Raw genomic sequence first — 27,390 nt, 5'->3', positions numbered from 1 at the left:
TTTGAATGGGTTCTGATAAAAAGCCGTGCTGAAACAATTTTCTAAACAACAAAAATATCTACAAAAGTATGATAAATTTAGAATTTATCAAGCTAAAATTTGAGTAAAAAGAAGAAAAAATAGATAATAAAAAAAACTCAAATTTTGCATGACTTAGGAAAAATTTAATATTTTATAAATTACTAGCTGTACCCGGCAAATTTTGTCTTGCTTACTGTGTTTTTCCCCTTAATTTAATCTTCCTTAATCTTAATTTCTCCGTGTTTTTGCCTCATAAACCTTCCTTGAATGAAAACTAACAAAACAAAACAAGGATGACCCAAATCCGGGGTCCTGTTCGTGAGTTACAAAAACCAAAAATAAATTTAAAAAAATATAAAAAAATATAGTAAAAGGGCACAAAACACAATCTGAAAACCTATCTTCAATAATTACACTAGTTTACAAAATAAATCAAAAGTCGTGATTTTTAGTGCATAATTACATGCTGATTTCGAAACCGTCTTTCAGTAGAAGTAGAACAGTTTTTTTAAGTTTTACCTGAAAATCGAGCTCTACAGTTTTTTTTAATATGCAATTTACTAAAATTGAAATATCACTGCATTGGTAAGTATATGGGATAATCTCCTTAAATTTTATCAAAATTTAAAAAAAAAGTTGCAGATTTGTATTTTTAATAGGAAAACAAAAATTTAAAAATTGTTTCTGAACGTACATTTGAGTCATGAGTTGTTAAAAAGTTACAGTAAAAAAATACAGCTGAATCGGAGCATTGGTTAAGGAGAATGAGATGTACGAATGGAACAACTTGGCTAGGATAAAAATTGATTTCAAATCATCATTTGAAAAATGTTTCGCTCTATTATAACTTATTTTCTTCACGTTTTCGAACTCAAAACACGAGTCTACACTAAATGTGATCTTCAGTTTACCGAGTTCAAAAATGCTGCAAACTAGTGTTACCAAGTAAATAAAACAAAAAATAAATAAAATAAAATATGAAAAAGCACCGCGGAGCAGATTTGAAAACCCCTGCCTGAAAATCCTATCTCTTTCGCCTTCAGAAATGCATTGTGTGGCAATGAATCGGAACCAAAAGTCTTAGCTACATTCGCTCAATACTTGGAATTATGGGCTGGCTACCCTGAACAGCATTCGCTTGGATTTCTGAGCAGTACCTATATTTTTTTTTTCTAAATTGCTGACATGAGTTGTGTGAAGTTCTGATATAAATTATCCAGATGGAAGTGGTTCAATTAAAGCCTAACCATAAGTTTTTTTTTTCAGAAACATTTTCTACACATTTCATACACTGGTATTTAGAATTTTCGATTTTTTTATTTTATCCAGCTGTATCTGCAGTAGTTCATTCGAAATATTTATATGTATTCGATCCGGTTTAGTTATTGCTTGATCAATTCCTTCATGAGTGATTTCTTCCAAAATTGTTCCATGAACTTATTTAGAAATTGTTTTGGAAATTCGGTGTAGAATAAATAAAGGTTTGTTACAAAAATAAAAGAAAATAAATTATTACAAAGGATTGACATATCACGACACACAGAACCTTACAAATGCACAAACAAGAAACGTCACAAATTTACACAGCACAACAAAGAACATAAATGTACCCTGTTACCCAGATGGATACCATCTTCCGATTACAGGATGACGAGGTTTCATGTATTGGCTTAGGTCCATCAGTAATCCTGGAATTGGGTTTTAGTTGGCAGTTTGCCGTTTGGTTCACAGCATTTGTTGCTGTGTTCATAGCTTGGTTTTGTCTAGGAAAACTAATCCTAATCGGGTGCCTCGATTCGGGATTCATCATTACAGCTCTATTACTTGAAGTCCGTGCCAGGGAAAGGTTTACATTTAATCGCGGCCTGAAATGGCTTGAAAGTTCGTAGTCAAAAAAGGATTGCATTTCATAGGCCTCTATTCTGACAGAACCCTATAAATGTGTATTAAAATCAGGGGAATATTTAATAGTCAAATTGAATCATATAACACAAAGAACGCTCGAACAATAAATTTAAAACACATTGAACAATTATTCTGTCGAATTTATGTAACAAATATTTTTACCCGTAACAGGTTTGATTCAGAAACTCCTTCGGTGATTTTTTATCCAGAATGTCTTTCAGGGATCCGTCAAGAAATTCCACCAGGGCTTCCTTCAAATATTCCATAATGAATTTCTCAAGAAATTTCGCCAAGGTTTTTTTTGATAGATTTCCATGTGTTCCTTCTGAAACTCCACCAAAAATTACTTTAGAAATTCTTTTAGGGTTCCGTTTTAAGAAATCATCGGAATTTTTTCCAGAAATTCCTTTTGAATTTTCTACCTGAATTTCTCTAGAAATTCTCTCAGAGATTGTTTGAGAAAATCTTTCAGTTGTTTCCCCAGAATTTTTTCCTGATATGCCTTCAGAAATTCGTTGAGGTATTTCTTCAGTACGCCAGAGATTTTTTTTCAGCAGGTGCTACTTTTAGTGATTCAGGCAGGAATTCCTTCGAAGATTAATGCAGGAGTTCATACAGAAATTCCTTTAGGATTTTCTCCTGGTTTTTATCCATGTATTATCCCAGAAATTGTTCTGCCATTTGCACTAAGGTTAACTGCAATAATTTTTCTACGAATTCATTAAAACATTCATTAAAAAATATTTCCAATGAATTTCAACGGAAATTCTTTTAGAAATATATCAAGTTTTTTTTTCTAAGGACCTTTGCAGACATGTGTTTCTCCAGGTGTTCCTACTGATTTTTTTTCAGAAATTCCTTTACAGATTTCTCCAAGAACTTTTCTATATATCACTTATTTATTTTATCTAGGAATTCGACCATGGGTATCCCGAGCAGTTTCTCCAGGTATTTTTAGGTTCTTAAGAAATCCCTCCTCGGATTCCTTCACGAGCTTTCCTGGGATTTCTTCGTATATGGATCTAGAGATTCAATCGAAAGTTCTTCCTTACATTTCTTCAAGGATTATACTAATGATTTCTTTAGAAATATCCTCAGGTTTTCTCACAGAAATTCCTGCTGGGATTCCTTTTGAAATTCCTTTAAGAACATATTTTTGTCTGCAAAGATTTCTTCAAAAGTTTAGCGATTTCTTCAAGAATTTCATCAACGGATTCCTTTAAAAGTTATTCCATGGAGTTTTTCAAAAATAATTCAAAAAAATTCTTCACAAAACCTACAAGGATTGCCTTGGAAATTCTTTCCAGGGTTTCTCCACAAAATGCTTCTAGAAATTCTTTCAGTGATTCCGGCAGAAATTCCTACAAGGCTTTTTCTTCTGAAATTGCTCTTGCAGTTCCATTAGATATATATATATATATATATATATATATATATATATATATATATATATATATATATATATATATATATATATATATATATATATATATATATATATATATATATATATATATATATATATATATATATATATATATATATCTCTCTCTCCAGGGATATTTCTAGAGATCCTTGCAAAATTTGTTCATATATTCCTCCTGCGATTTTTCAGAAGTTCTCCCAGAAATAATACAAAAAATACTGAAAAAGGACTGTTTTGGAAAATCCTTTGAAAAGCTACTTTGTAAGCTCCAAATTCTTCCAAAAAAAAATTGGAATTATTAAATTAATTCCTACTGATAAAAAAACTCCGAAGCAATTTTTAAAAGTTATTAGTTGATCAATTCCGCCATAAAATACCTTTTAATCTTGAGAGACTTCTGGGCGAACACTGCAAGAAATTCCAAGGTAAAAATGCTCAAGACGTTTCTGAAAGCATGCCTGTAAAATCCGTTGACGAATTTCTTGAAAAATTTCTTCAGAAATCGCTAAAAAATGTACTGGTGGATATTTGAAATGAGAAATGTTTCAGTAATTTTCTGATCCTTGGCGGATTTCCTGAAGGAATTCTTGGAAGAACTGCTGGAGATGCCTCTAAAAAAAATCTCAGAAAAAAAATCGTATGCAATTTCTGAAAAGATTTCCTAAAGAGAAACTAGTAAAGAAATAAAAAAAATATTTAAGAAAACATTGTAATAAAACCTGGAAGAGCTGGAGAACCCTCTAGCGGTCTTCATAGAAACATTTCTTGCTTGAAAAATCAAATGAATAGATTCTGGAGTAATTTCTGCAGCAATTATTGAGGGAGTTTTTGGAAAAAAAAAATCTAAGGAAATACCCGAAGGAAGGGCTTAATAAATGCAAACCAATGGCTGGAAGAATATCTGAACGAATGAAACCCTTGGAGAAGAATTTGTAAAGGTTTTTCCAAATAATAGCCCAAGAAAATCTCTTTATGAATGGAGTAAATACCTAAAAAGTTTCTGGAAAAAAATCTGAATTTCTAAAGAAAAATCTTAATGGAGTTTCTGGAAGACTTATGTAGCAATCCTTGAAAAAAATTGTACAGTATCCCTTAAGGAATCCCGGGAGCAAGTTTCGAGAGGAATTTATCAGGAAATCCGTGAACCAGTGCAGTGAGAAATTTCTTGAAAAACTTCTGGAGAAGTCCTAGGGAAAATCCTGCAGAAATTCCTGAAAGAATCTCTGGCAAAGTACCTGGAGAAATTTCAAAAGAAATCCATTGAAAGGAATGCATTTTGAAGGGATTATTAGAAGAATTCTTGCTAAAATAATACTAAAAGATTCTGCGAGAATCTCCTTTCTATAAACATTCTAGAATTAGAATCCAAAAAGAATCCCCAAAGAAATATCTGGCGGTGTCCCTGGAGGTAATCCCGAAGAATTTTCAAGAAATTTTAAGGTGAATTTCTGGTAACATCATAAAAGGAGTTCCAGAAAGAATGTCCATTCGGTGATAATTACAGGAAAAAAAATCAAGAAATAATAATACATAAAAGGGTTTTCACAGAATAATTCTTAACTAGACGCGATAATGAAGCCATTTCCATGAGGGCTACCAGTATAAGAGCGCTGAAATGTGAAAACCTTGAGTAATCAGCTCTGGTTTTACCAGATAACAGCACTGACTTTTCTGAACAATGAAGAAAAAAAATCCTCATGGTTCTAGTGAAATTTCATACCACGAAAGTGGTTTTATGTATTTGATGATTTTTTAAAGTTATTTTTTGCCTTTCTCGTACACCAAAGTGTACTGAAAGGCGATATGGTCACTTAAAAAACAAGTTTTCGATAAAAGGCTCGGAGGGTCAAGTCACATATACCAATCACCTCAGTTCAACGAAATGACGTGATGTCTATACTGCCGTTCTACGCATAGTTAGTTGTCCCGTGTTACTTTTTGACGATTTTCACTTTTTTGCACCAAGTGCTCTATTTTCACATATATTTTCATGAAACATCAAAAAATAACATACATTGTTTGAAGACTCCATGAAAAGTATGTCAAGTCAAATTGTCCCACTGTTGAATACGCATAACAGTCCCACTACCTATACACTTTCTTCTTAAAACCGATGCATTAAGCAATATTGGTTACTTACTTCACCTAATTCTAATAGCATGGCTATTTCAATACTGCATGGTAAGTACTCTTCTTTAATGTTGGCATTACGCTCCTGCTGGAACAAAACTTGTTTTCCAGTTAAACAAAAACTGTTACTGCTTCGCAACTTGCAGTTTCAATCTAAATTCATTTATTGTTGCAATGCGCGTTAGGCACATAAACCAAGCATAAACACTTTAACTTAACTAAGAGGCTCAAATGTCGTGAAGCATGACGAAGCCGATCCAACATAATGACAAAGAGGATGCTGAATTGAAGCACTGGTATATGTGAAAAAAAATAGAATTTAAGCGAGTTTGAAATATTGTTGGCAAGTAAGTTGACGAGTTTCACTTTTTTATTTCAATGTGTGATTGAGATGTTTGATTGAATTAGTGTGTCAGGAAGTGAGTAGCTTAGTAATCGCCTATTTTTCTGTACATAAAAAAGACACTTTTGAGTTAAAACCAAATCGAAGACCAACTGCTGGAGGTACTGATCAATCAATCAATAAATCAATTGACGAGAGATCAACCGAATAAGTGGATTGAAGAGTAAGTGAGTGACTTGATGAGTGAGATTTTGTAAGTGTGTGGGTTGATGAGTACATGAGTAAGTTGATAATCTAGTGAATTGATGAGTGAATTGACTTATCAATGGGTTGATGGGTAAGTAAGTTACTGTTTTGAATGAGTGTGTTAATGAGTTATTGAGTAAGCTGATAAATAAGTGACCTAGACACCCAGAGACTTGATGAGTCAGCGAATTCTTGAGTAAACTAGTGAGTGAGTGAATTGACGAGGAAGTGTGTTAGTAAGTGACGAGGTTAAAAATTAATGTGTATGTCAGTAAGTTGTGTCGTAGATAAGTGTTTTTTTACGTATTGTATGTAAGAGAAGTAACAGAGCCAGAGCGGGAATCGAACCCATACTCCGAGGCTTACGAAACGTCACGAAGCCCATTCGCATAGTTGACGTAAGCGCCACTGTTGTTTTCAACACACTTTTGAAATTTTAACAATCAATAATGGACAGTTTTAGATTTTTTTTTCACGTTGACATCTTATCTGATTAGATCTTCTTAGATCTTCTGCTCTAATGAATAAAACTGGTCACAATTGTGCGCATATGATAAATATTAGCTTGTGAATGCTGGCATTGTCAATGGTGGTTACGTCGACTATGCGATCATGAGCAGCGTAATTGGTTGTTTTCGAATAGGATGAATATAGGACCGTAGCATTACCAACGGCATTCTGACCCGTCATATTCAAATAAAGATACATGAAGCAATTATAAACTGCTTGTAATCGCAAATCAATCCCATTATTTGCTGGGATTTCTATTCATACATATGACCCATACAAGCAGTGGAAGGTAAAGACATTTTCTGCCCAAAGACCTTTTCGGCCTAAAAACCTTTTCGGCCTGAAAACCTTTTCGGCCTAAAGATATTTTTGGCCTAAAGACCTTTTTGACCTAAAGACATTTTCGGCCTAATGACCTTTTCAGCCTAAAGACCTTTTTGGCCTAAAGACCTTTTCGGTCTAAAGGCCTTCTCGGCAAAATACCTTTTCGGCCTAAAGATCTTTTAGACTTCATGACCTTTTCGGCCTAAAGACCTTGTCGGTTTTACGACCTTTTCGGACCAATGACCAATCCGACTTAATGACCTTGTTGGCCTAATGACTTATTCGAATAAATAAATACTTTGATGTAACAATACTTTGCGGTGACACGACGTTTTTCCGATCAAACGATATATCGGCCTGGCAACCTTTTCGACCTTATAACGTTTTTAGCCTAACGATCTAATGGTTTATTTCGATAATACTGTGCATATTACTTAAGGAGAAACTTCAGAGAATACAAATATGGCTGCCACAATGGCCGACTTGGACCCCTACTCACGTTTTCAAGAGCACCAATCTTAAAAATTCGTAAACAAATGCGCTCGATTTTGAAAAGCTGCCTCTTTTTGCAAGTGAGCAAAGCGAGGATTAACAAGTTCAGCTTGGTTCGATGCATTGTTCGTCTGATTTCACCTTAAAGGGCTCTTGCAATGGAGGTTTGAATGTGCGACACCCAAAGGCCCAATGAAGAATTCTTCGTTCGATGGAAAGTTTTCTCAGACTGAAGTGATAATCGAAACCACACTACGTGGCTATCAACACGCCTCAATGGCTGGCGCTGCCAATTTTTTTTTCCTTCTGAGAGCGTTGTTCCTCAAATTGTGGCTCTTGAGTTTTTTGGTAACACCGCGACCCCCTGGACTGGCTTCACAGCCCCCTCCCCCAGGGAGCCGGGGACCACCGGTTGGGAACCCGTGCTCTAGAATAATTCATTTACTGTAAAATGATTCTATGCGTTTTGATAAGTTTTCTGAGATAATTTTGGCAGTTTCAGTAGTCAAATAGGTCAAAATGTTCATTTTTCGGTAATTTTTCGTCAAAACTCAGAAACGAAAAAAAATCTCAATTCTGAGCACATTTTTTACCCTTGAGTCCTAAAATCACCGATTCTAGTAGAATATTTAGGGTGTTTTGGTCGAAAATAAAAATATGTTTTTTTGTAAACCCATCAAATTTTGAAGAACTTTAGGCCTCGTGGGGGACCACTTGCTAAGTACTGACTTCAAATTTCGACACGATGGTTTTTTAGCTACAACGATCGTTTTGCAATTCTGAATTTTTAACATTCCCAACTTAGAAAAATGTGGACGGTGTAGTACATTTTTGCTGAAAACTGCAGTGCTTCGTTGCATACAGTAGATGATGATAAAAAATAATTCTCTTCCGGCCAAGGATAGAGTAATGGACACATACGTATGAATTGGTGAGCAATTTTCATGCTACTTTGCATTTTTTTCAACTTTAAAATGATAATGTCTTCTGCGATACTTTATAAGATGTAACCTCCTTATGGCATTTTAGCCACGTAACCTAATAAGCTTAAGGACAGACTTGTTCGACACAATGGCCGACTTTGGTACCTACTAACGGTTTCGAGCGAATAAATCTCTTCGTAAACAATACCAGCACACTTGATCTTCTTATTTTAGGCTTTTACAAGTGAGCAAGAATAGAATAATAAAATGCACTGTTAATTGAAGCTCGCTTCTTGAGATTTGTGCGTCTGAAGTTCTGATACAATGTTGAAGCGGGATTTCAAGACGTTTGTCCTTAAATAGTTACCACGATTTGGCAAAACTATCGAAATCCAAATAAACAATATTGCTGTATAGCAGATGAATAAGCCGTTCTTAAGCTTGATTTTGAATATTTTGGCTGAATAAGCTGTTTTTCAGCTGTCATTGTTTACTTGGGGTTGTTGTCAGAAGGAACGTTTTGAAGGAGATTAAAATACAAAATTATGCACAGGAGATTAAAAAAGTACAATTCATAATGATGTCTAGTCTAGCCTGCCCATACTCAACCATTAATTGACAAAATCCTGGAAAATTCTCTAGCATTTTCTTGTCGGTATAGTGCTTGCAATACATTGCCGATGCATTACAAACATCAAAGTATCCAGGCCTACTGTGCAGCGTTCTCCTATAGAGCACTGCATGAAATTCTCTCCTTCTCTTTCACTCTTACAGAAAATGTGTAAACAACAAGGCCAAGAAACGTCAAAATCCCATACAAAATCAAAACAATGCAGTGCCCTATTTTAAGAGCGATCCTATGTTCAGATTTTTTTTTCTTTGCTGGTGTCTTTCGACTCGGCTAAGACCTATGTAGATCCATCTCGCCTAATGTTCAGAATTTCATATGCGCGACTGTTTCTCCGCATCATCGTCCAATCAATAATTTTCTCCATCATGCGACCGGATCAGTTACGCACAACCAATCCAACAAAAAACGGACGATCGATACACGTTGTTGAACCTCTTTCTCTCGATCTTGAAATGGATGGATGGACGATGGACCGCGGCGCACACTCTTTCCAGCCCAGGGTCCGCTGTGATGGAAGCCGTAAGTAAGTACACCGAAGAGTCCAACTTCCACCACAACACAACTGCGCGCGCCCATCGGAGCTCACGTCAGTCAAAATATATTTGCTAATGACCTTGGCATACCACAGCATCTCATTTTTTTATTCTGCGCTTACTTTGCCGACTTTGCCTTGCCTCGTTTCGACCGTGGTCGGCATTTTCGTTGTTCTCACCTCGCCTCACGCTTCGCGACGCGATCGCGACCTGTGCCGCGACTGACTGTTCGAGACTGCGTGTGTCCCATCATCATCATCAACAGCGGCGGCGGATCATCATAATCATCATCATCGATCATGGTGGATCATTTTTATTGTGTGTATACATTTTGTGCTGCTACAGTTACCAATTTCTAGCTGTAGATTGCTTTGTTTGGTTGGCGAATGGAGTGTGAGGAAGTCAGGAGGGAGGATTCGGCAAAAAAGATCTTTATTATTACGGTGGCCGGAGAATTTTCGTCCCATGCGGAAGCAATTCTATATTTTTATAGTTATTATTTGCCTAAACTGCATGGAGGACACCTCGCTTATGTCCAAGCTGTGCAGATTATCCGGAAGAGACGAAAATTTTTTAATGATCTAATGTGATATAATTTAACAATTGTCGGTAAAAGGCACAAAAAGATACACAGTAGAACTATATATGAAAAATTCAGCGCTCTCAGGGATTTTGAGAGAATCCCACTCAGGAACTGAATTCAGAGTGAATCTCGCACAGGGATTCTTAATGAATCCCACTCAGGGATCTTGGGTGAATCCCCCTCAGGGATCTTGGGTGAATCCCCCTCAGGGATTCTGAGTGAATCCCTCTCGGGGATTCTGAGTTAATCCCTCTCGGGGATTCTGAGTGAATCCCTCTCGGGGATTCTGAGTGAATCCCTCTCGGGGATTCTGAGTGAATCCCTCTCGGGGATTCTGAGTGAATCCCTCTCGGGGATTCTGAGTGAATCCCTCTCGGGGATTCTGAGTGAATCCCTCTCGGGGATTCTGAGTGAATCCCTCTCGGGGATTCTGAGTGAATCCCTCTCGGGGATTCTGAGTGAATCCCTCTCGGGGATTCTGAGTGAATCCCTCTCGGGGATTCTGAGTGAATCCCTCTCGGGGATTCTGAGTGAATCCCTCTCGGGGATTCTGAGTGAATCCCTCTCGGGGATTCTGAGTGAATCCCTCTCGGGGATTCTGAGTGAATCCCTCTCGGGGATTCTGAGTGAATCCCTCTCGGGGATTCTGAGTGAATCCCTCTCGGGGATTCTGAGTGAATCCCTCTCGGGGATTCTGAGTGAATCCCTCTCGGGGATTCTGAGTGAATCCCTCTCGGGGATTCTGAGTGAATCCCTCTCGGGGATTCTGAGTGAATCCCTCTCGGGGATTCTGAGTGAATCCCTCTCGGGGATTCTGAGTGAATCCCTCTCGGGGATTCTGAGTGAATCCCTCTCGGGGATTCTGAGTGAATCCCTCTCGGGGATTCTGAGTGAATCCCTCTCGGGGATTCTGAGTGAATCCCTCTCGGGGATTCTGAGTGAATCCCTCTCGGGGATTCTGAGTGAATCCCTCTCGGGGATTCTGAGTGAATCCCTCTCGGGGATTCTGAGTGAATCCCTCTCGGGGATTCTGAGTGAATCCCTCTCGGGGATTCTGAGTGAATCCCTCTCGGGGATTCTGAGTGAATCCCTCTCGGGGATTCTGAGTGAATCCCTCTCGGGGATTCTGAGTGAATCCCTCTCGAGGATTCTGAGTGAATCCCTCTCGGGGATTCTGGGTGAATCCCTCTCGGGGATTCTGAGTGAATCCCTCTCGGGGATTCTGAGTGAATCCCTCTCGGGGATTCTGAGTGAATCCCTCTCGGGGATTCTGAGTGAATCCCTCTCGGGGATTCTGAGTGAATCCCTCTCGGGGATTCTGAGTGAATCCCTCTCGGGGATTCTGAGTGAATCCCTCTCGGGGATTCTGAGTGAATCCCTCTCGGGGATTCTGAGTGAATCCCTCTCGGGGATTCTGAGTGAATCCCTCTCGGGGATTCTGAGTGAATCCCTCTCGGGGATTCTGAGTGAATCCCTCTCGGGGATTCTGAGTGAATCCCTCTCGGGGATTCTGAGTGAATCCCTCTCGGGGATTCTGAGTGAATCCCTCTCAGGAATTCTGAGTGAATCCCTCTCAGGGATTCTGAGTGAATCCCTCTCAGGGATTCTGAGTGAATCCCTCTCACGGATTCTGAGTGAATCCCTCTCAGGGATTCTGAGTGAATCCCTCTCAGGGATTCTGAGTGAATCCCTCTCACGGATTCTGAGTGAATCCCTCTCAGGGATTCTGAGTGAATCCCTCTCAGGGATTCTGAGTGAATCCCTCTCAGGGATTCTGAGTGAATCCCTCTCAGGGATTCTGAGTGAATCCCTCTCAGGGATTCTGAGTGAATCCCTCTCAGGGATTCTGAGTGAATCCCTCTCAGGGATTCTGAGTGAATCCCTCTCAGGGATTCTGAGTGAATCCCTCTCAGGGATTCTGAGTGAATCCCTCTCAGGGATTCTGAGTGAATCCCTCTCAGGGATTCTGAGTGAATCCCTCTCAGGGATTCTGAGTGAATCCCTCTCAGGGATTCTGAGTGAATCCCTCTCAGGGATTCTGAGTGAATCCCTCTCAGGGATTCTGAGTGAATCCCTCTCAGGGATTCTGAGTGAATCCCTCTCAGGGATTCTAAGTGAATCCCTCTCGGGGATTCTGAGTGAATCCCTCTCAGGGATTCTGAGTGAATCCCTCTCAGGGATTCTGAGTGAATCCCTCTCAGGGATTCTAAGTGAATCACTCTCAGGAATTCTGAGTGAATCCCTCTCGGGGATTCTGAGTGAATCCCTCTCGGGGATTCTGAGTGAATCCCTCTCGAGGATTCTGAGTGAATCCCTCTCAGGGATTCTGAGTGAATCCCTCTCAGGGATTCTGAGTGAATCCCTCTCAGGGATTCTAAGTGAATCCCTCTCAGGGATTCTGAGTGAATCCCTCTCAGGGATTCTGAGTGAATCCCTCTCAGGGATTCTGAGTGAATCCCTCTCAGGGATTCTAAGTGAATCCCTCTCAGAGATTCTGAGTGAATCCCTCTCAGAGATGTTCTGCTTTTTCTTCCATTTTGACGTTTGAAATTTGAAATCTATACGGAAGAGCGTCTTTCATTCGTTCCAAAACGCGAACAACACATTGAAATTCTACATTCCTCTTCGACCGCGATGGCCAAGGCGATCAGGCCCATAAATCACACCTTATTTACATCCCGGGGCGGACGGGCGACCCATTCCTAAATATGGAAGTAGTAGGTACAGTTGTGCGCTATACTCCCTTGAAACTACGCGACGGCTGAGCGATAATCTCGCCCACTGTCAAACGCCATTTATGGAGAACATAGCAGTCGGGAAGGGATTCGATGTCAAGCAACCGTCGCCGCATTCCATCTGGACCGTATCTAAGCACCGCCGTCGCTGCCGTGCCGCGTCGCGTCGCACCGCCTCTCCGACCAATCACAATCGCCGGTATTGTTATTGCGCAAAAATTTGTGCGTCCCTTCCCCGCCTTACCATCGCCGCACAACGGCACACACCCAAAACGGGTTTCGCGGTGCGGCGGCGGAGCTTACCATCTATGCGTAGGCCGCACCGCGGTCAATCCAAGTATGCGCGCGGTGTTATTTTGGTTTCAGAAGAAAATGCCGCCTCCCGTATGAGGCGGCGCGACTCTTATCGAATTCCATTGCTGCAGTGCGGCGCGGCGCCGCCGTCGCCTTGGTCTGTTTGCGCTGTGCGCGGGGCGGCTCCCGGCCCAAGAGCTGTGGAATGTTTTGTGTAAATACAACCAATACAGCGATCGCGTTCAGAAGGGTAAGAGCGTTCATACGAGGGCACCCATACGAACGCACCGCATGGCATTCCGCATAATCTAATCTGTATTCTGCGTTGCGCTGCGCACGGTCGCCGCCAGCCAATCGTACGGACGAAATGTGCGAAATTCGCTCGAAGCGTAAACATTGAGACCTAGCAGGGCCTACTTAGATGCTCAAGGCGAAGACGACTATTTAGCTAGATAGAAGGTTTTTGGAATTTTCCAGTTGGTACTTACTTGTCGCGAGGATCGATCCATGTGGTCTTCTTGTTAATATGATCAATAAAATAAACCTTCCCATCAAAATCGGTGTTAATCTCCCAGCCGAGTGGTAAATCTGCATCGTTAGAACTTTTTGGCATAATTTATCCCGTCCTCTCCAGTGCGCGGCTTCCCAAGTCTCGAACTCTCTGTGCTGTGTGCTGCGGCAGGCTGCGCTGGTATCGCTGCGGTTCCCTCGGCGAAGGCGATCTTCGATTGGAACCTATATTTTCTTCGTCTTGCTCTTCTTGCTTTCTTCCCGCACTCACTTGGCTCGATCGCTGCTCGCTCACTCGCTCGCTCCACAAACACTTTCTTATTAGCTATTTCGCGGCTTCTTTCACTTCTTCTTCTTCTGCTTCTTGCACTCGGTGGCCGCTGCCGTTTTCCAACTTTTTCTCACTTAATATCACCCTTTAACCACTTTCTTCGCCACACTTTGAAGAACTTTTTCCAGCGCAATTGCAATTCTCTCGGAATGACCAGACAATTTTCACCTCGCCTGCGCCTGCTACGCCGAAGGTGACAATGCCTTGGACTGATACGGCCTGCTGTGACGATTCGATAAACCACTGTAGTAGGCTATGCGCACTTGTGCTCCATGGCGGTCCATGGAGTCTCCCGTTCACCACTCACACGCACCACGGTTCGCTCGGCGAAGACTAACCCGAAACTCTCGCGCAAGATCTTCGCACATTTCCTTCGCCAAAATCGGAAATCCGTGGACTTTTCCCTGCGCTAGTTGTCGTATTCTTCCCCCAAACACTTCACGCCGCGGTTGTTGCACTGAATCTGAAAATCTTCCGTTTTTCACCGAACGCGCTCTCACTTGCACTCACTCACCACCACGTCTCAACAAGAGACTTTTCCTTCCAACACTGCGCGACTTGCGTTGCCCTGTATTTTCCCTGTGGCCTGGATGGCGGGATCGAAGTAGCCCGTTTTTCCTTCCCTGTACGCCTCGTAGAGGAGAGCGCGCGTGCAGCTCACGTAAACAGCGACTGCGATCCAACTGCTGCTGCTGCTGCTGTTAGCATTTTCACATTCTGTGCCGAGAGAAAGAGATAGAAAGAAATCAAATTTTCCGTACGACTTTGCACTTTTCTTTCCAGTGTTGTGTGAATTATCGCCGCTCTGCACCTTGGGAACTGTCAGAACCGTCTGTCCACGCGCAACTAGCTTCCAGAACTTCTGCTCGAACGATTTCGCGAACCTCGGAAATCCGAAACCACTCGCAATTAATAAACCATTTCAGACGAGCACAGCACAACACACAGCAATCGTCCGTCGGTGCCAGCCATATTGAATTAAATTGAAATTCCAATGGTTTGACGCTTCTTGCGTCAGCTGGGAAAGGTATCAAAACCACGAGGGAGTTCTACGAGTACCGCGAACAGCTCGTTCGACTGCGAACGCGTCAACGCGTGACGCGTTGACAACCATCCAAGCAACCATCGATCAAACCCCTACCGATCAGCAATCATCAATCCCTTAGACCCCCCGATCCATGAGAAAACCCAAACCCACCCTCTAGATGGATCGACCTCGGACGCGTTTTCTGCTGATGCTGTTGCTCTTTTCCTCGGAACCATTCGCTCGCCATGAACGTGCGCAACGCACACTTCTGCAAGCCCTACGAAGCGTGTGTACCACCAAGACGACGACGACGACGACAACGATCGCGCTAGCGATCGTCGTCCATCCAAGCAAGCGCAACCTTCCTTTTAGCGCACTAGTATCATGGTGTGGAACGCGGCGACGCGATCGTATGCGCACCAACCTTCCCCAGCCATTACCTAGTAGCCACTTAGTAGGCCATGTGTTTGTGTCGGCTTAAAACTCTGATGGGGACTGGATGCAAGCAGACTCAACTCAGCCCCGTTCGCTGGTTGCGGTAGGGACCCTACGCTGGTCGCTACGGGTACTGTGAGGCGTAAGTAAGTGAGCGCACCGCGCAACAAACAGAAGGCAACCAGTCAGCAGCATGGTATAAAGGTGTTTGCGTATAAGCGCAAATGCGCTGTTGCCAATGCCTGCCTGTTGCTTGGCTGCTGGGCTGGTTGTGCTGGTGCAGTGCGGCTTGCTTGGATGATGATGGTGTGATGATGATGATGATGATGATGGGGGATGGTGATACTGTTGTTGTTTGTTTTTTCTTTGTGGGTATGAATTTTGGAACAGAGAGTTTGTGCAGTTTTAGGGAAAGGCGAGCTTACGAAGATGCGCTCAGGACTTAAGTTCTGTTAGCACTCAAATTATTAGAGAGATTTAGGAACTTTGTTCGTGAGAACTAGTTCTGACAAAACAAAAGGTCGAAAGGACAGAGGGTCAAAGGTAAAAGATCGAAGTTACTACAAAGTCTGGACCCTTCCTTCCATTGTTGAATGTCATAAAAATGACATGTCATAAAAATTGAACGACCGATTTCGAGAAGCAATGGACCGAAATATATTTTCACTATCGATTTGATACTGATTGCTCATGAACTCCTGAAGAACTTTACCCAAGACAAGACTTTTCTATCTGTTTTGGATCCTCAGATAGACCAGTTTATAACTCAACATGATGGCTATCCAAGTAGCCACTTGACACTTCTATTCGCTTTGCGTGCTGATATAGTACTGTCATAGAACTGACATGTTCTATATTGGCCGAGTAATAGCTCAATAAGACCAATAGCAACACTAGAACTCTAATGGCGCTGTAGTCACTTTTCCCATTTCATCATGTTAATAACTTCAACTGCAGTCATTGACTATTTTTATGTATCCATCTTGTAGAGGACTTTTGGTTTTGGTAAACTAAATTTATTTGACACTTCTAGTACCGCTACTGATGCTGTATGGGCATGGTAAACTAGATGTTAGTCACACGAACAGTCGCGACTACAGATAGTAGAGTAAACATAGATCCGCGGACACCGCTGACTAAAATGTTTCAAGCGTGTAAGTTGTAATTTTGAAGTGTGCGACTATTGAATATGACGTCATGCGCTCCATTGATGTTGTCCAAATCGTGACGTCATGCTCGTTTTGATACAGATTTTGACAGTTCGTTTGAATACAAAGGATTGATCCTATGCGAATCTATGTTTACTCTACTATATATAGTCACGACCTTGGACTTCTGTGGCTAGTTATTCTAGTATAAGACCAAAAAGGCGAGTACAAATAGTTACTTTAGCAGTGCCACCTATCGGCGAAACTGGCACATAATTGGCATTCCGTCAGACTGTTCTCGACCCCGTGACGAACTTCACCGACACTTTTCTATCTGCTATGAGTCCCAAGATGGAGCCGTTCAAAATTTACCTTACCAGCCCCACAACCTGGTGATGGAATTGCCAACTTATTGGTGCATTGTCAAGTGACTACCTGAAGAGCTTTGTCGAAGACTACGACACATTTCTATCTGCTTTGGATGCCGACATAATGAAGATCAAAACATTACTCGGCAACTAGTGCCACCTAGAGGCGAACTCATCATCAGATTCACGAATCACCAGATTGTTCTTAACTTTCTGAACAACTATGCCACCAAATTCTAAACAAACTAGTTCCTTAGATCAATGATGACATCGTGGTTACTACAAACTACTGACTGAGTAGTTAGTTTTTCAGACCAAACGAAAGAGTTGTAATCCTTGTAAACATTCCATTTTTATTTTTTGTACTTTCATACAAAACATACATGTGAGAAAAATCTCTGTCACGGCGTCGGAAACTTCTTCTAAATATATGAAAGTCTCCTATTTGATTTATCCATAAATTTCTACAGAAATTCCCCGGGGATTCTTTGAAAAATTCTCAAGATATTTTTACAGACTATATTTTTTTTTCTTTTGTAATTTCTTAATGAAACTCTTCAGAAATTCTTTCAGATTTTTTTGGAAATCTTTCAAAAATTCATTCCAAAGTTACTCTATTCGGAATGTTCTCGAAGATTCTTTCATACATTACCCCAGAAATTTCTTCATGGGTTTTAAAAAAAATCAAGAATACATTCCCAATTTACAGGCATTTTTTAAATATTTTCAAAGAGATTTTGAGAAAGTATCTCTGGGAAGAATTTTATATATAAATTAGTCTAAACATTATTCTAGACTTTTTTTGGCGTATTTCAAAAGAAAACCATCCACTAGACCATCCATGTTTTTTTTTTTTGAACTTTTTCCAGGGGTTTTCTTCTGAAGTTTTTCGAAGGATTACTTTGATGATTTTCATGGATTGCTTTAAAAATTTCTAAAGAATCTCCTTCAAGGATTTTTTTTTAGATTCCTCAAGAAATTTCTCTGAGAATTTCCTTAGAAACCTTTCCATAGATTTCCTCAGTTTTTTTTACGGATCCTTTGAAAAACAGTAATAATTATTTTTTCGGATTCCATCAAAAATTTTTCCAGGGTTACTTTGAGAAAACCTTGCATGGACTGGTTTAAAAAAACATCCTCCAGAAATTTCTCTAATAACTTTTCTAGAAAACTTTTCATGGACTTCCTCAGAAATTCCTTCGGGGATTCTTCAATAAATCCCTTTCAGAATTCATTTCTTCAACGGATTCCTTCAGAAATGTCTCCAGTGGATCACAAAGTTAGAATTTCTTCAGATTCTTCAACGATATCATTCCAAGGATTCATGCATCCTTCTGTGTTAAGCTTCCTCCAGAAATTCCTCAGAATTACTTTTAGAATTTCCTATAAAGTTTGTTCCAGAAATTTTTGCAATACCTACTTTAGAAGATTATCCACGGATACCTTCCAAAATTGCTTTATGGATTTCTTGATAAATTCTTCTTGGTAGACTTAAATAAACTTCTTCATAGATTTCTTAAGAAGTTACTTCAGCAATTTCTTCAAAAAATCCTCATGAACTCACCCAGATTTTTTTTTCTCAGGGATAATAACGAAATTTCTTTAGATTCCTTCATATAGTTATTTTCTGAGAAGTGTTAATATAATTTCTGCAGCATTTCCAAGGAAAATCTGACGACGAAAAAGACATCCTGGGGACACCTCTGGAGGAAAATCATCGAAGAGCTTAGAAAGAAATCCCAGGGCAAACTCCAGAAGAGGTCTTTTAAACATGGAATAATGTTTAGACAAATTTCCATCTAGAAAGTTTTCCAAGGAGACTTTCTAAAAACCTCTTTGGAAAAATTTCGAAAAAATGCCTGTCGATTTTCATAAAGGAATCTATGGAAGAATTTCTAAAGCAATCCAAGCTAGATTTTATGAAAAAAGTCTTCAAAACCTTTGTACAGTTTCTGAAGAAATTTCTAAACTAATCCCTAAAGAAAACTCTGCATATATCCTTATTTCATTTTTGAAAAACCCAAGAAGAAGTTTCCGAGGTAATGTTAGGAGGAACGCTTGGAGCAAATTCCGAAAGAATCCCTAGAGTAACTTTTGAATGATTTTTTGATTTTTTTTAAATCGCAAAAGATTTTCTGAAGAGTTTCATTAAGAAATTACAAGAAAAATTTATGAAAATATATCCAGACGGTTTTTCAAAGAATCCCTGGAGAATTTCCGAAGAAATTAATGGATAAATCACATAGGGGTAATTCTCTCTGAAACCAGGGCATCATTTTCATAAAGTATAGGATTTAATTTTTTTTTTCTGGCTTGTTCGCTAGAAAATGTTAAAGAAGGTTGAAATCCACTTTGTTTGGGTTAAATTGGTGGACCACATTTCTAAGAAGGGAAAGTATAGACCTTTCATTTGAAGTTGAAAATTTTTTTGGCAGCCATCTTGGATTTTGCCGCCTCTTTGAACTCACATTTTCATCGATATTTAAACTATAAAAACCGTTATAACTATTTAATTTTTGAAATTAGCGGGATGCCATGTTCGGCAAAATTGTGAATTTTACCATTATCTATGACTTTGTAAAGCATAAGAAAAATGTAGAATCAATTATTAGAAAGCTATTGGGAAAAAACCTTTTTCAAGGGGCTGATGATAGAAAACGTAACGTATCTTGAAAAGTAACGAAGTTACAAACTTGGCGTCTTCGACAAAGTTGTTCTAAACAACATTTTCTACAACTTTTGTGAAGGCACCAACCTTGTATCTTGAGAAATTCAAAAAATAAATCTTCTAACTCACTTTTAGGGGGATTGATCAATTTTCATAATAGTTTAAAAGAAGCTCCTTGTGATAGTGAAAAACTTTCTCGAAGACACCATGACGCTAAACATCATAGTTGAGAAGTTATTAATTAAGCGCGCTAAAATGACGAAATCAGCTACTGTGCATTGAGTGATGCAAATTACCCAGAAGATCCTCTAAAAATTATAAAAAGAACATAAAATTATTACAGTTGCGGAAAAAATAGAAAAAAGTATGCCTCGGCTAAACGAATGTCTACCACTGTACGTCTTGTGATTCACATGTTATGGGCAGTTTTGACTTAAACACAGCCATGTTTTGAAATGCACCATCTCCATGGGTATGATAAAACAAAAGCTCTTCAAGCGGCATTTGGAAGGTCACATATAAAGCCAAATTTAAAGCAAAAATTACGAGGACGCATTTTTTTTTTTAAATTAGAATAAATCAACTGCAAAAATCACATTTAAAAAATCCCAAAAACGACATATAACTCATGCAATTGTAAAGATAGAGTCAAATTCGGAAAAAAATATAGATTTTTACCATACATACAAGTTTACCATACACGAGTTTTTTTTTTGTAAAACGTGAAACAAAAGCTTGAAATTGATCAAGAAAAACATAGCATGTACCTCTAAGAATCAAGCTTTAGAGGCACAAATATGACGAACGAAGCATCGAACCTAACTGCACTTGTTTATCCTGGCTTTGCTCACTTGCAAAAAGTAGCAGCTTTTCCAAAACGAGTGCATTTGTTTTCGAATTTTTGAGATTGGTGCTCTTGAAAACGTGAGTAGAGGTCCAAGTCGGCCATGATCCAATGCACGAATTTATGCTAGCCTGCTTACTCTCACACGAAATTTGACGTTTGAGAGGTGTCGGCACCGCACAAACGTCCAATTTGGGATAAGAGTAAGCAGACCAGCATAAATTCGTGCAGTGGACTATTGGGGTAGCCATTGGTGTATTCTCTGAAATTTCAGGCCAAACATTTCAATAGGTCCTATCTGCATTTGAGAGGCTCTCTTTGTTCACTTTCTCTTTCAATTATTGCCATGTAATGGTACACTTTTCAATTATTTTTGCAGTACAAATCAAAAGACGATTGTTTTGACCATCGTTCAATGCAAGGAGACAGTCATAATACAAATAAACAGCTGAGATATGAACGAAAGAGAGGGAAACCAAAGAGAGCCTCTCTTCTGCAGATAGGACCTTTAGACATGTTTGGCCTGAAAATTTCTCCCTAAGAATAAGCCGTTATCGCAACCAGATATAAATGATTCTGAAAATGTAACTACTCTTCTCATATGCCATCTTCGCTCGAATCTTTCGCCTCAGAAGATGACGACTAGCGAAACAACGCAACGTATGTAAGGTACAACCCCAAGCTTGCTGCGATTAGGCCTACTATAGCTATGTGTACCTATAAGCATAGATGGGAGGCAATGCAAAACTGAAATACGCCGAGAATGTCAAAATCACGTTGGAATTTAGCGTATGCGTCGCCTCCTCCACCATAACCTTCCGTGCCCTGTCTTCTCACCCAGCCCATGTGGTCAGGCTGTGTTGCTGATGCGCGATATCGGTCCAACTAGCTCCGATTGGTCGGTCGGTGTGTGCTATTTCAGTCCACCATGGTCGGCGCGGCCTGCTGCGGCCTGTGTCAGTCAGTGTGTTATTAAGTATGTTTGATATTTATTTGCAGTTTTCATACCGCGCGCAGTTATTAGCAGCTTGCTTGAGAGGCTTGCGAGGCGTTAGGCGTGCGATTGGGGCAATCTCACGCTGATGCTCCAGTATTGCAAAGGACCCAAGCTCGACAAGAAAACTATGACAAAATTGTATGTACATAGTACAATTTTAACAACTGCGGCTAGAAATGGCACAAGAGGGTTCGTAGGTATGTACATAGTGTTGTGGATACACATGGGCGCGCTCCCATTTCACCTTAAGGACAAGCTCGTTGGAATCCCAAGATGGCCGCCACAATAATGGCCGACTAATCCCTCTAGTATTATGTTTTTTCAACAGCTTTACAGAGGTTTGGCTACAACCGTTGCATCCTTATCGTTGATCATAAAGTTGTATTTTTTTGTATTTTGTTACTTCCGTCTGATCGGGTCTAGATTTACGCCTGTCACGCAGGGTTATAGTTTTCGCGGAAATGTGCACTATGTCTTGCGTGTTTCGTGCGACGGAAAATAATTAGAAATTGGAGGTGATAATTGTGGTGTGTGGTCATCCTGGGCGGAGGAATGTTACACTTTGTTATTTTAGTAGATGACGCCGCATGCGGTGAAGAATTCGGCGTAAAAAATACTTGCTGCATGACGAATTTATGATAGATTAAAAAAAGTTAAAAAAGAAATCAAATGACGATGTGTAATTTAGAAGACACAATATTCCATAAAGCATACTTCCAATCAAAAGATTGGTTTCAAAAGTTATAAGGCCAAGAGACCTTTGAAAGGATTTTTTCGAAACGTTTCCAAAACAATATTTGAAAACTTCACCGAAGGTACCAAGTTCTTCTAAAATATATTTTCAAACTTGGATCAGTGTCACTGGAAATTGGGTGGCCCAACTGCAATGCTTTTTAACTGCAAGTTCGGTAACTGCAACAATTTTGCAGTTTCTTGCACCGCTATCTGCCAAAATAAAAACGTCAACTGAGTTGCGATGTTTTTTTAGTGCATTTTGGCTGCGTCCGACATGAATTGACAGTCGTTTGATGCCTGTCAGTCGTTCCAGTCAGCGAATAACATTCGGTAACTGAAACGCAAAAAGGGTTGCACTTATCGAACGACTACTATATTTGGGCAACATGCAGAGAAAAATATTAGGGGTACTCACTAAACAGATTAAATTGCTGAGTAAGCCACGATTTTCTGCTTATTTGAAATGTTTCATGATTTTGAGAATGAAATAATCAAAGATTGCCTTGGTGATCGCGATGTTTAATCAGTTTAATCAGTGTACGCTGTTAAGTGAATCCCCCTATTGTAAAACTAAGCATATTTGATGAACTCTTTCCTGGGTACAAATGTAAAACTGCTTTGAACCAAACCTCAAGCTTTAAGAACAGTAGACGTTCGACTGCATTCAAAAACATCGCATTGCAGCTGAAGTGCATTCGAAAAGCATAGCAACAGAGTAGACGTTTCGTTTTTGACAGATAGCGGTGCAATAACTGCTAAATTGTTGCAGTTAATAAAGGTCGTGCAGTTAACAAGCATTGCAGTTAAAGCGTTTGCACTAAGCGAAAAACTTGTGCGGTTGGACCAGTTCTACAAGATAAGTCACAGTAAAACCGCTCTTCTTCGAATATTTAAGGTAAATGTCACGGACTATCTTCGGAAAAAGCCAATTGACACACTGAACATAGATTTTGTTTCATTGTACGAAATCACTTGTCCAGTTAACCCATACCAGTATTTCTCAGGTTATTAATGTGGGCCTCTTCATAAACTACGTAGAGTCAGAGGGGGCGGAGGGAGTTCTGGCCAAAGTCTACGGTCCATACATCCATCGATACGGTCCATTCCATTTCGCAACTTTTGTATGAACGAAATTCTACGAGGACCGAGGGGGGGGGTCTACATAGTTTATGGATAGTGCCTGCATAAATTTTCAAATTTTAACGCGAGACAAGCCAGCTTCTTCGTGATATGAACAATGCCAACAACATATTTCTTATATCTTCAAAAATTACTAAATTTCATGAAAATAACTTGAAGTACAAGGCACTTCGATACAGTAGACGTTCGCTCGGTGCAAACGGTTTAACTGCAATGCTTTTTTACTGCAAGTCCGCTAAGTGCAACAATTTTGCAGTTATCGCACCGCTATCTGTCAAAAACAAAACGTCAACAGAGTTGCGATGTTTTTCGGATGCACTACAGCTGCATTGCGACGTTTTTAGTGCATTCTGGCTGCGTAACAGCCATTGACAACTGTTTGACGGCAGTCAGTCGTTGCAGCTAGCGAATTTCATTCGGTAACTTAAAACGTAAACATGTTGCACTTATCGAACGTCTTCTGCATAGTTTTTCTTTATGTGAGTGTTATTTATGCATATTTGAGTATAAGTAGGGTGACCATATGGAAATAAAGTGAAGGAGGACATTTTAACCAAATTCGGTTGAAAAAAGAGGACATTTGCGAGAAAAGGAGGACACTTTTTAAAACAGCACGAAAATACAAAAAAAAAATAAAGCCAAGTTTACAAAATACTTTTATATGGGATTTGTTTTGCCCAACTAACATTATTATTACAAGCTTTATTTACTAGGATTTCAGCTCTTGGCTGGTTCACCTCGGAAACACTCAACTAACATGTTTTTGCGTTGTAAACGTCGATTGAATTCTTTAAGATCATCCATATCATTTTATAAACTCTACAAGAAGAAGAAATAAAAACTGATATCATTATAACCATTGAAATTTAAACTTGTTATTTGTTTAACTGAATTGGTTTACTTCTCATAAAAAGTACCCTTTTCAATAATTTTAGAGAACTTGCAATGTTTCAATCACTTATGCTTTCTTTTGTGCAACAGTTGAATTGAAGCAGTGAAAGCTGAATAACAAGGAAGCAATCTAAAATAAATCATAAACGAAAATACATCAATGAACTTCACTAGTCATCTCAGCTTTCTGAACTCGTTAACTTTTACTTGGCTACTATTACTGTTATTCTATTCTAACTTCCAGAGATTTGTTCGAAAATTTAGTAACTTGGGCCAATCGAATAAGAGTTTTCATCAATAAACACGGCTGTTTCTACTGTATTGTACTGATTACAGTTAGAAACTGTAAAACAAAAGATTTTGCAGTATCATTACTGCCTCCACGATGGAAACATTATGTTAACATTTCACTATATTTTTCAGGAAAAATTGGAAAAGCTTTCTTGTGGCAGTGTTTCGAAATCTGTTTGGTGTATTTTTATAAAAAAAAATCGGTATACACTCCTCATAAGTGGCAGTAAGAATTGCGAGTTCGATTTAATGTGACACGTACTCCCAATAATTTAGCGTAGAAAACATAACTCTTAGTTACCCATTGAAAACGTAATTGGTGCTTTTCATAGCTTAACAATAACTTTTGAATAATATGTAGTAGCTAAAACAAAAATATTTAACAGCTGTTCACATAAGCGTAAATAGGTCATAGCTCTAGGGGGGGCCAAGGCCATTTCGATATAGATTTTTTATACTGAAAAGATACTTTTCGCCTGAATTGCGAGATTTTTTTCCGAAATGGATTGTTCTAGAGGGGGCCAGGCCCCCCCTGGCCACCCCCTATTTACGCCAATGGCTGTTCATACGATTTTATAAAAGTTATAAGTCCAAAAAGGAGGACATTTTCATGGAAAAGGAGAACATTCGATTTTTGATCGAAAAGGAGGACATGTCCTCCTTTAGGATACCATATGGTCACCCTAAGTATAAGCACTTTTTGGAAAATAGGTAAACAGGTCTTAGCGTGTACAGCTGCATTGAGAAGTTTTTGAGTGCATTTTGGCTGCGTTCAACAGCAATTGACAACTGTTTGACGGCTATCGGTCGTTGCAGTTAGCGAATTTCATTGAGTAACTGAAACGTAAACATGTTGAACTTATCGAACGTCTACTGTAGTAGGAAACTAACTTCGAACTTGGAATTGAGTGGTGAAACGAGAGCCTCTGGGAGCGGACCTGGTGTGAAGGTTAAAGCACATGACTATCACGCCTAGGATCTGGGATCGAATCTTACCCCCGATAAACTCACAAAATGTAAGTTCTCACATTTAAACTCACAAAATGTAAGAGGGGAAGTACTTCCGTGATTCCTGATATGAACTCGCCCTGGGCTAAAAATCTCGTCGATAAAAAACGAGGGGCTCTTCAATGAGTAGTGCAGAAATAAATATGCAATTAAGCTTATTTTCAAAATAACAAAAAAAAAAATATTTGTTTATAAAGTACGTCATTTTTGTTTAAATGAGCAAAATAAGTGTGTGGTACCCAATTTTCAAATTCTTCTAACTGCAGAACAAGTGTGTGTTCTTAAAATCCAACCAAAATTGAACTTTAATCGCGCACATCCAAATCGGCTTACTGCGATCGAATTTCACCGTGGTCGACACTTTTCCGTAAAATTTCGTCACCCATGCGGCGACCTAGCTACAATCGCTGCAACTCAATCCAAGTAGGTACCAAGTAATTCCTCCGACCCAGCACACATTTATACATTCATACGTTCGGTAAAGGTATGTACCACCAAAGTACAGAAAGCAAACCTCGCACACCGAGAGCCTTGGTTCAGTGCATATTCGCAATCGTTTGAACCACCCCTCGTCGAGCGCTCACCCCGCTGCATCACGCCCAACCTCTTCTCTTGGTAGCTCTGCGCCCATCGTCATCACGCGCGCCTCCTCCGACGAGAAAAGGCATAAAATTGTGCAGAGAAAAATATTTAAATTATTTACAGCTATTTTATAATCAGTATATTTCATGGCATTTTACATTTGCCGTTTTGCCACAGCTATAGCAGTGCAGTGCGCTGCGCTGCGCCGCGCCCGCTACTACCACGCGCTCTTCACCCACTTTGCGCGTATCATCGCAGTAGGCGATCAAGTTCTGAGCGGAGCGATTCTCTCGCGAACTCGGCGAGCGAGTCGCGAAGCGACGCCAATCCGTTCAGCGGCACGGTTGCCAGAAACATCATTCGTATAAATCTTGTGAAGACAATTTACCGACTGATAAATTTTTAAGATATTGCTAAAGATACATAAAGATTTTAAGAATACGATTCACCATATAAGCTTCTCTTTCGTATTACTTCAAAAAGACACGGCTAGAATATGCGAGGAAGTTTAAAAGAAACTCAAGAAGTATTTCTTCCATAAGTGAAAAAAAAATCTGTTACTTAATTGATAGTTCTGAAAGATAGTTCAGTGGAAGCCTTTGATTACATTACGGGAAAACATGAAACCATTAAAACATTTCGTAAGGAACTTCATATGAATAACTGGAGACATAAGTGCACGTACATGGATAACCTGGAAAACCATCTAGAATACATTCAGTAGTATTGTTTGACATTTCCTGATCATATTTTCTGGATTTTTTTTATTCAGGGACTCCTACAAAAGTTTCATGTTGATATTTGTTAATGAGTTATTTTTAGAATATCTTAATATCTTCACAGTTCCCCTCTCAAATTTTGTCTGGGATTCCTCCATAGAGTTCTTCTAATTTAAGGAGATAATTTTGAGCTTTCTACACTACAACCTCTTTTTATGCATGCTATTTTATGTACTTTTAATGTGTGCATCTTTTTATGCCCTGCATAAAAAAGAGGAAAGCTACTGAGAACCTATATTGTGCATAAGAATATTTAATAATGACGGGCACTGTTGCAACGCCGGCAGGGGGTGTTTATAGGGGGGAGGGGAGCAAATAAGGGTTACAGGGGCGTTCCAGTAGATCCCAAGGGGTTTCAGCGAAGTACTCAGAGATATCAGGGGGAGGGGGGTTTCGGCAGTATGAGGGACTTTTCGAAAGCATTGTAGAGAGTTTCAGACGATTATCGACGGGTTTTGAGGGCGTTGCAGGTACGTTTTCGAAAGTCTCACGTGCGTTACATGGAGTCCGAGTTGGTTTTGAGGGGGTTTTGGAGGCATT

General features: G+C 39.7%; 1 protein-coding gene across 2 annotated transcripts in view; it reads right to left on the bottom strand.

The window, feature by feature from the left end:
• The window catches only part of LOC109414693 (protein kibra), a 124,464-nt gene that overhangs the window by 88,876 nt on the left and 8,198 nt on the right, over positions 1-27,390 (bottom strand). The window contains exons 1-2 of one of the 2 annotated variants that reach the window (XM_062844722.1): positions 14,749-14,924; positions 13,585-14,654 (exon numbers count right to left, since the gene is read on the bottom strand). In XM_062844722.1, the coding sequence (XP_062700706.1) occupies positions 13,585-13,709 (125 nt within the window). In that variant the 5' untranslated portion in view covers positions 13,710-14,654; positions 14,749-14,924. Of the gene's footprint in view, positions 1-13,584; positions 14,655-14,748; positions 14,925-27,390 lie in introns of those variants that run through there. The other variant, XM_062844721.1, reaches the window with a different exon arrangement.

The sequence above is a fragment of the Aedes albopictus genome, chromosome 1 (assembly GCF_035046485.1).
Source record: "Aedes albopictus strain Foshan chromosome 1, AalbF5, whole genome shotgun sequence".
NCBI classification, from domain to species: domain Eukaryota; kingdom Metazoa; phylum Arthropoda; class Insecta; order Diptera; family Culicidae; genus Aedes; species Aedes albopictus.
Note: the sequence above shows the minus strand (reverse complement) of the source record. Positions and strands in the feature narration are given on the sequence as shown.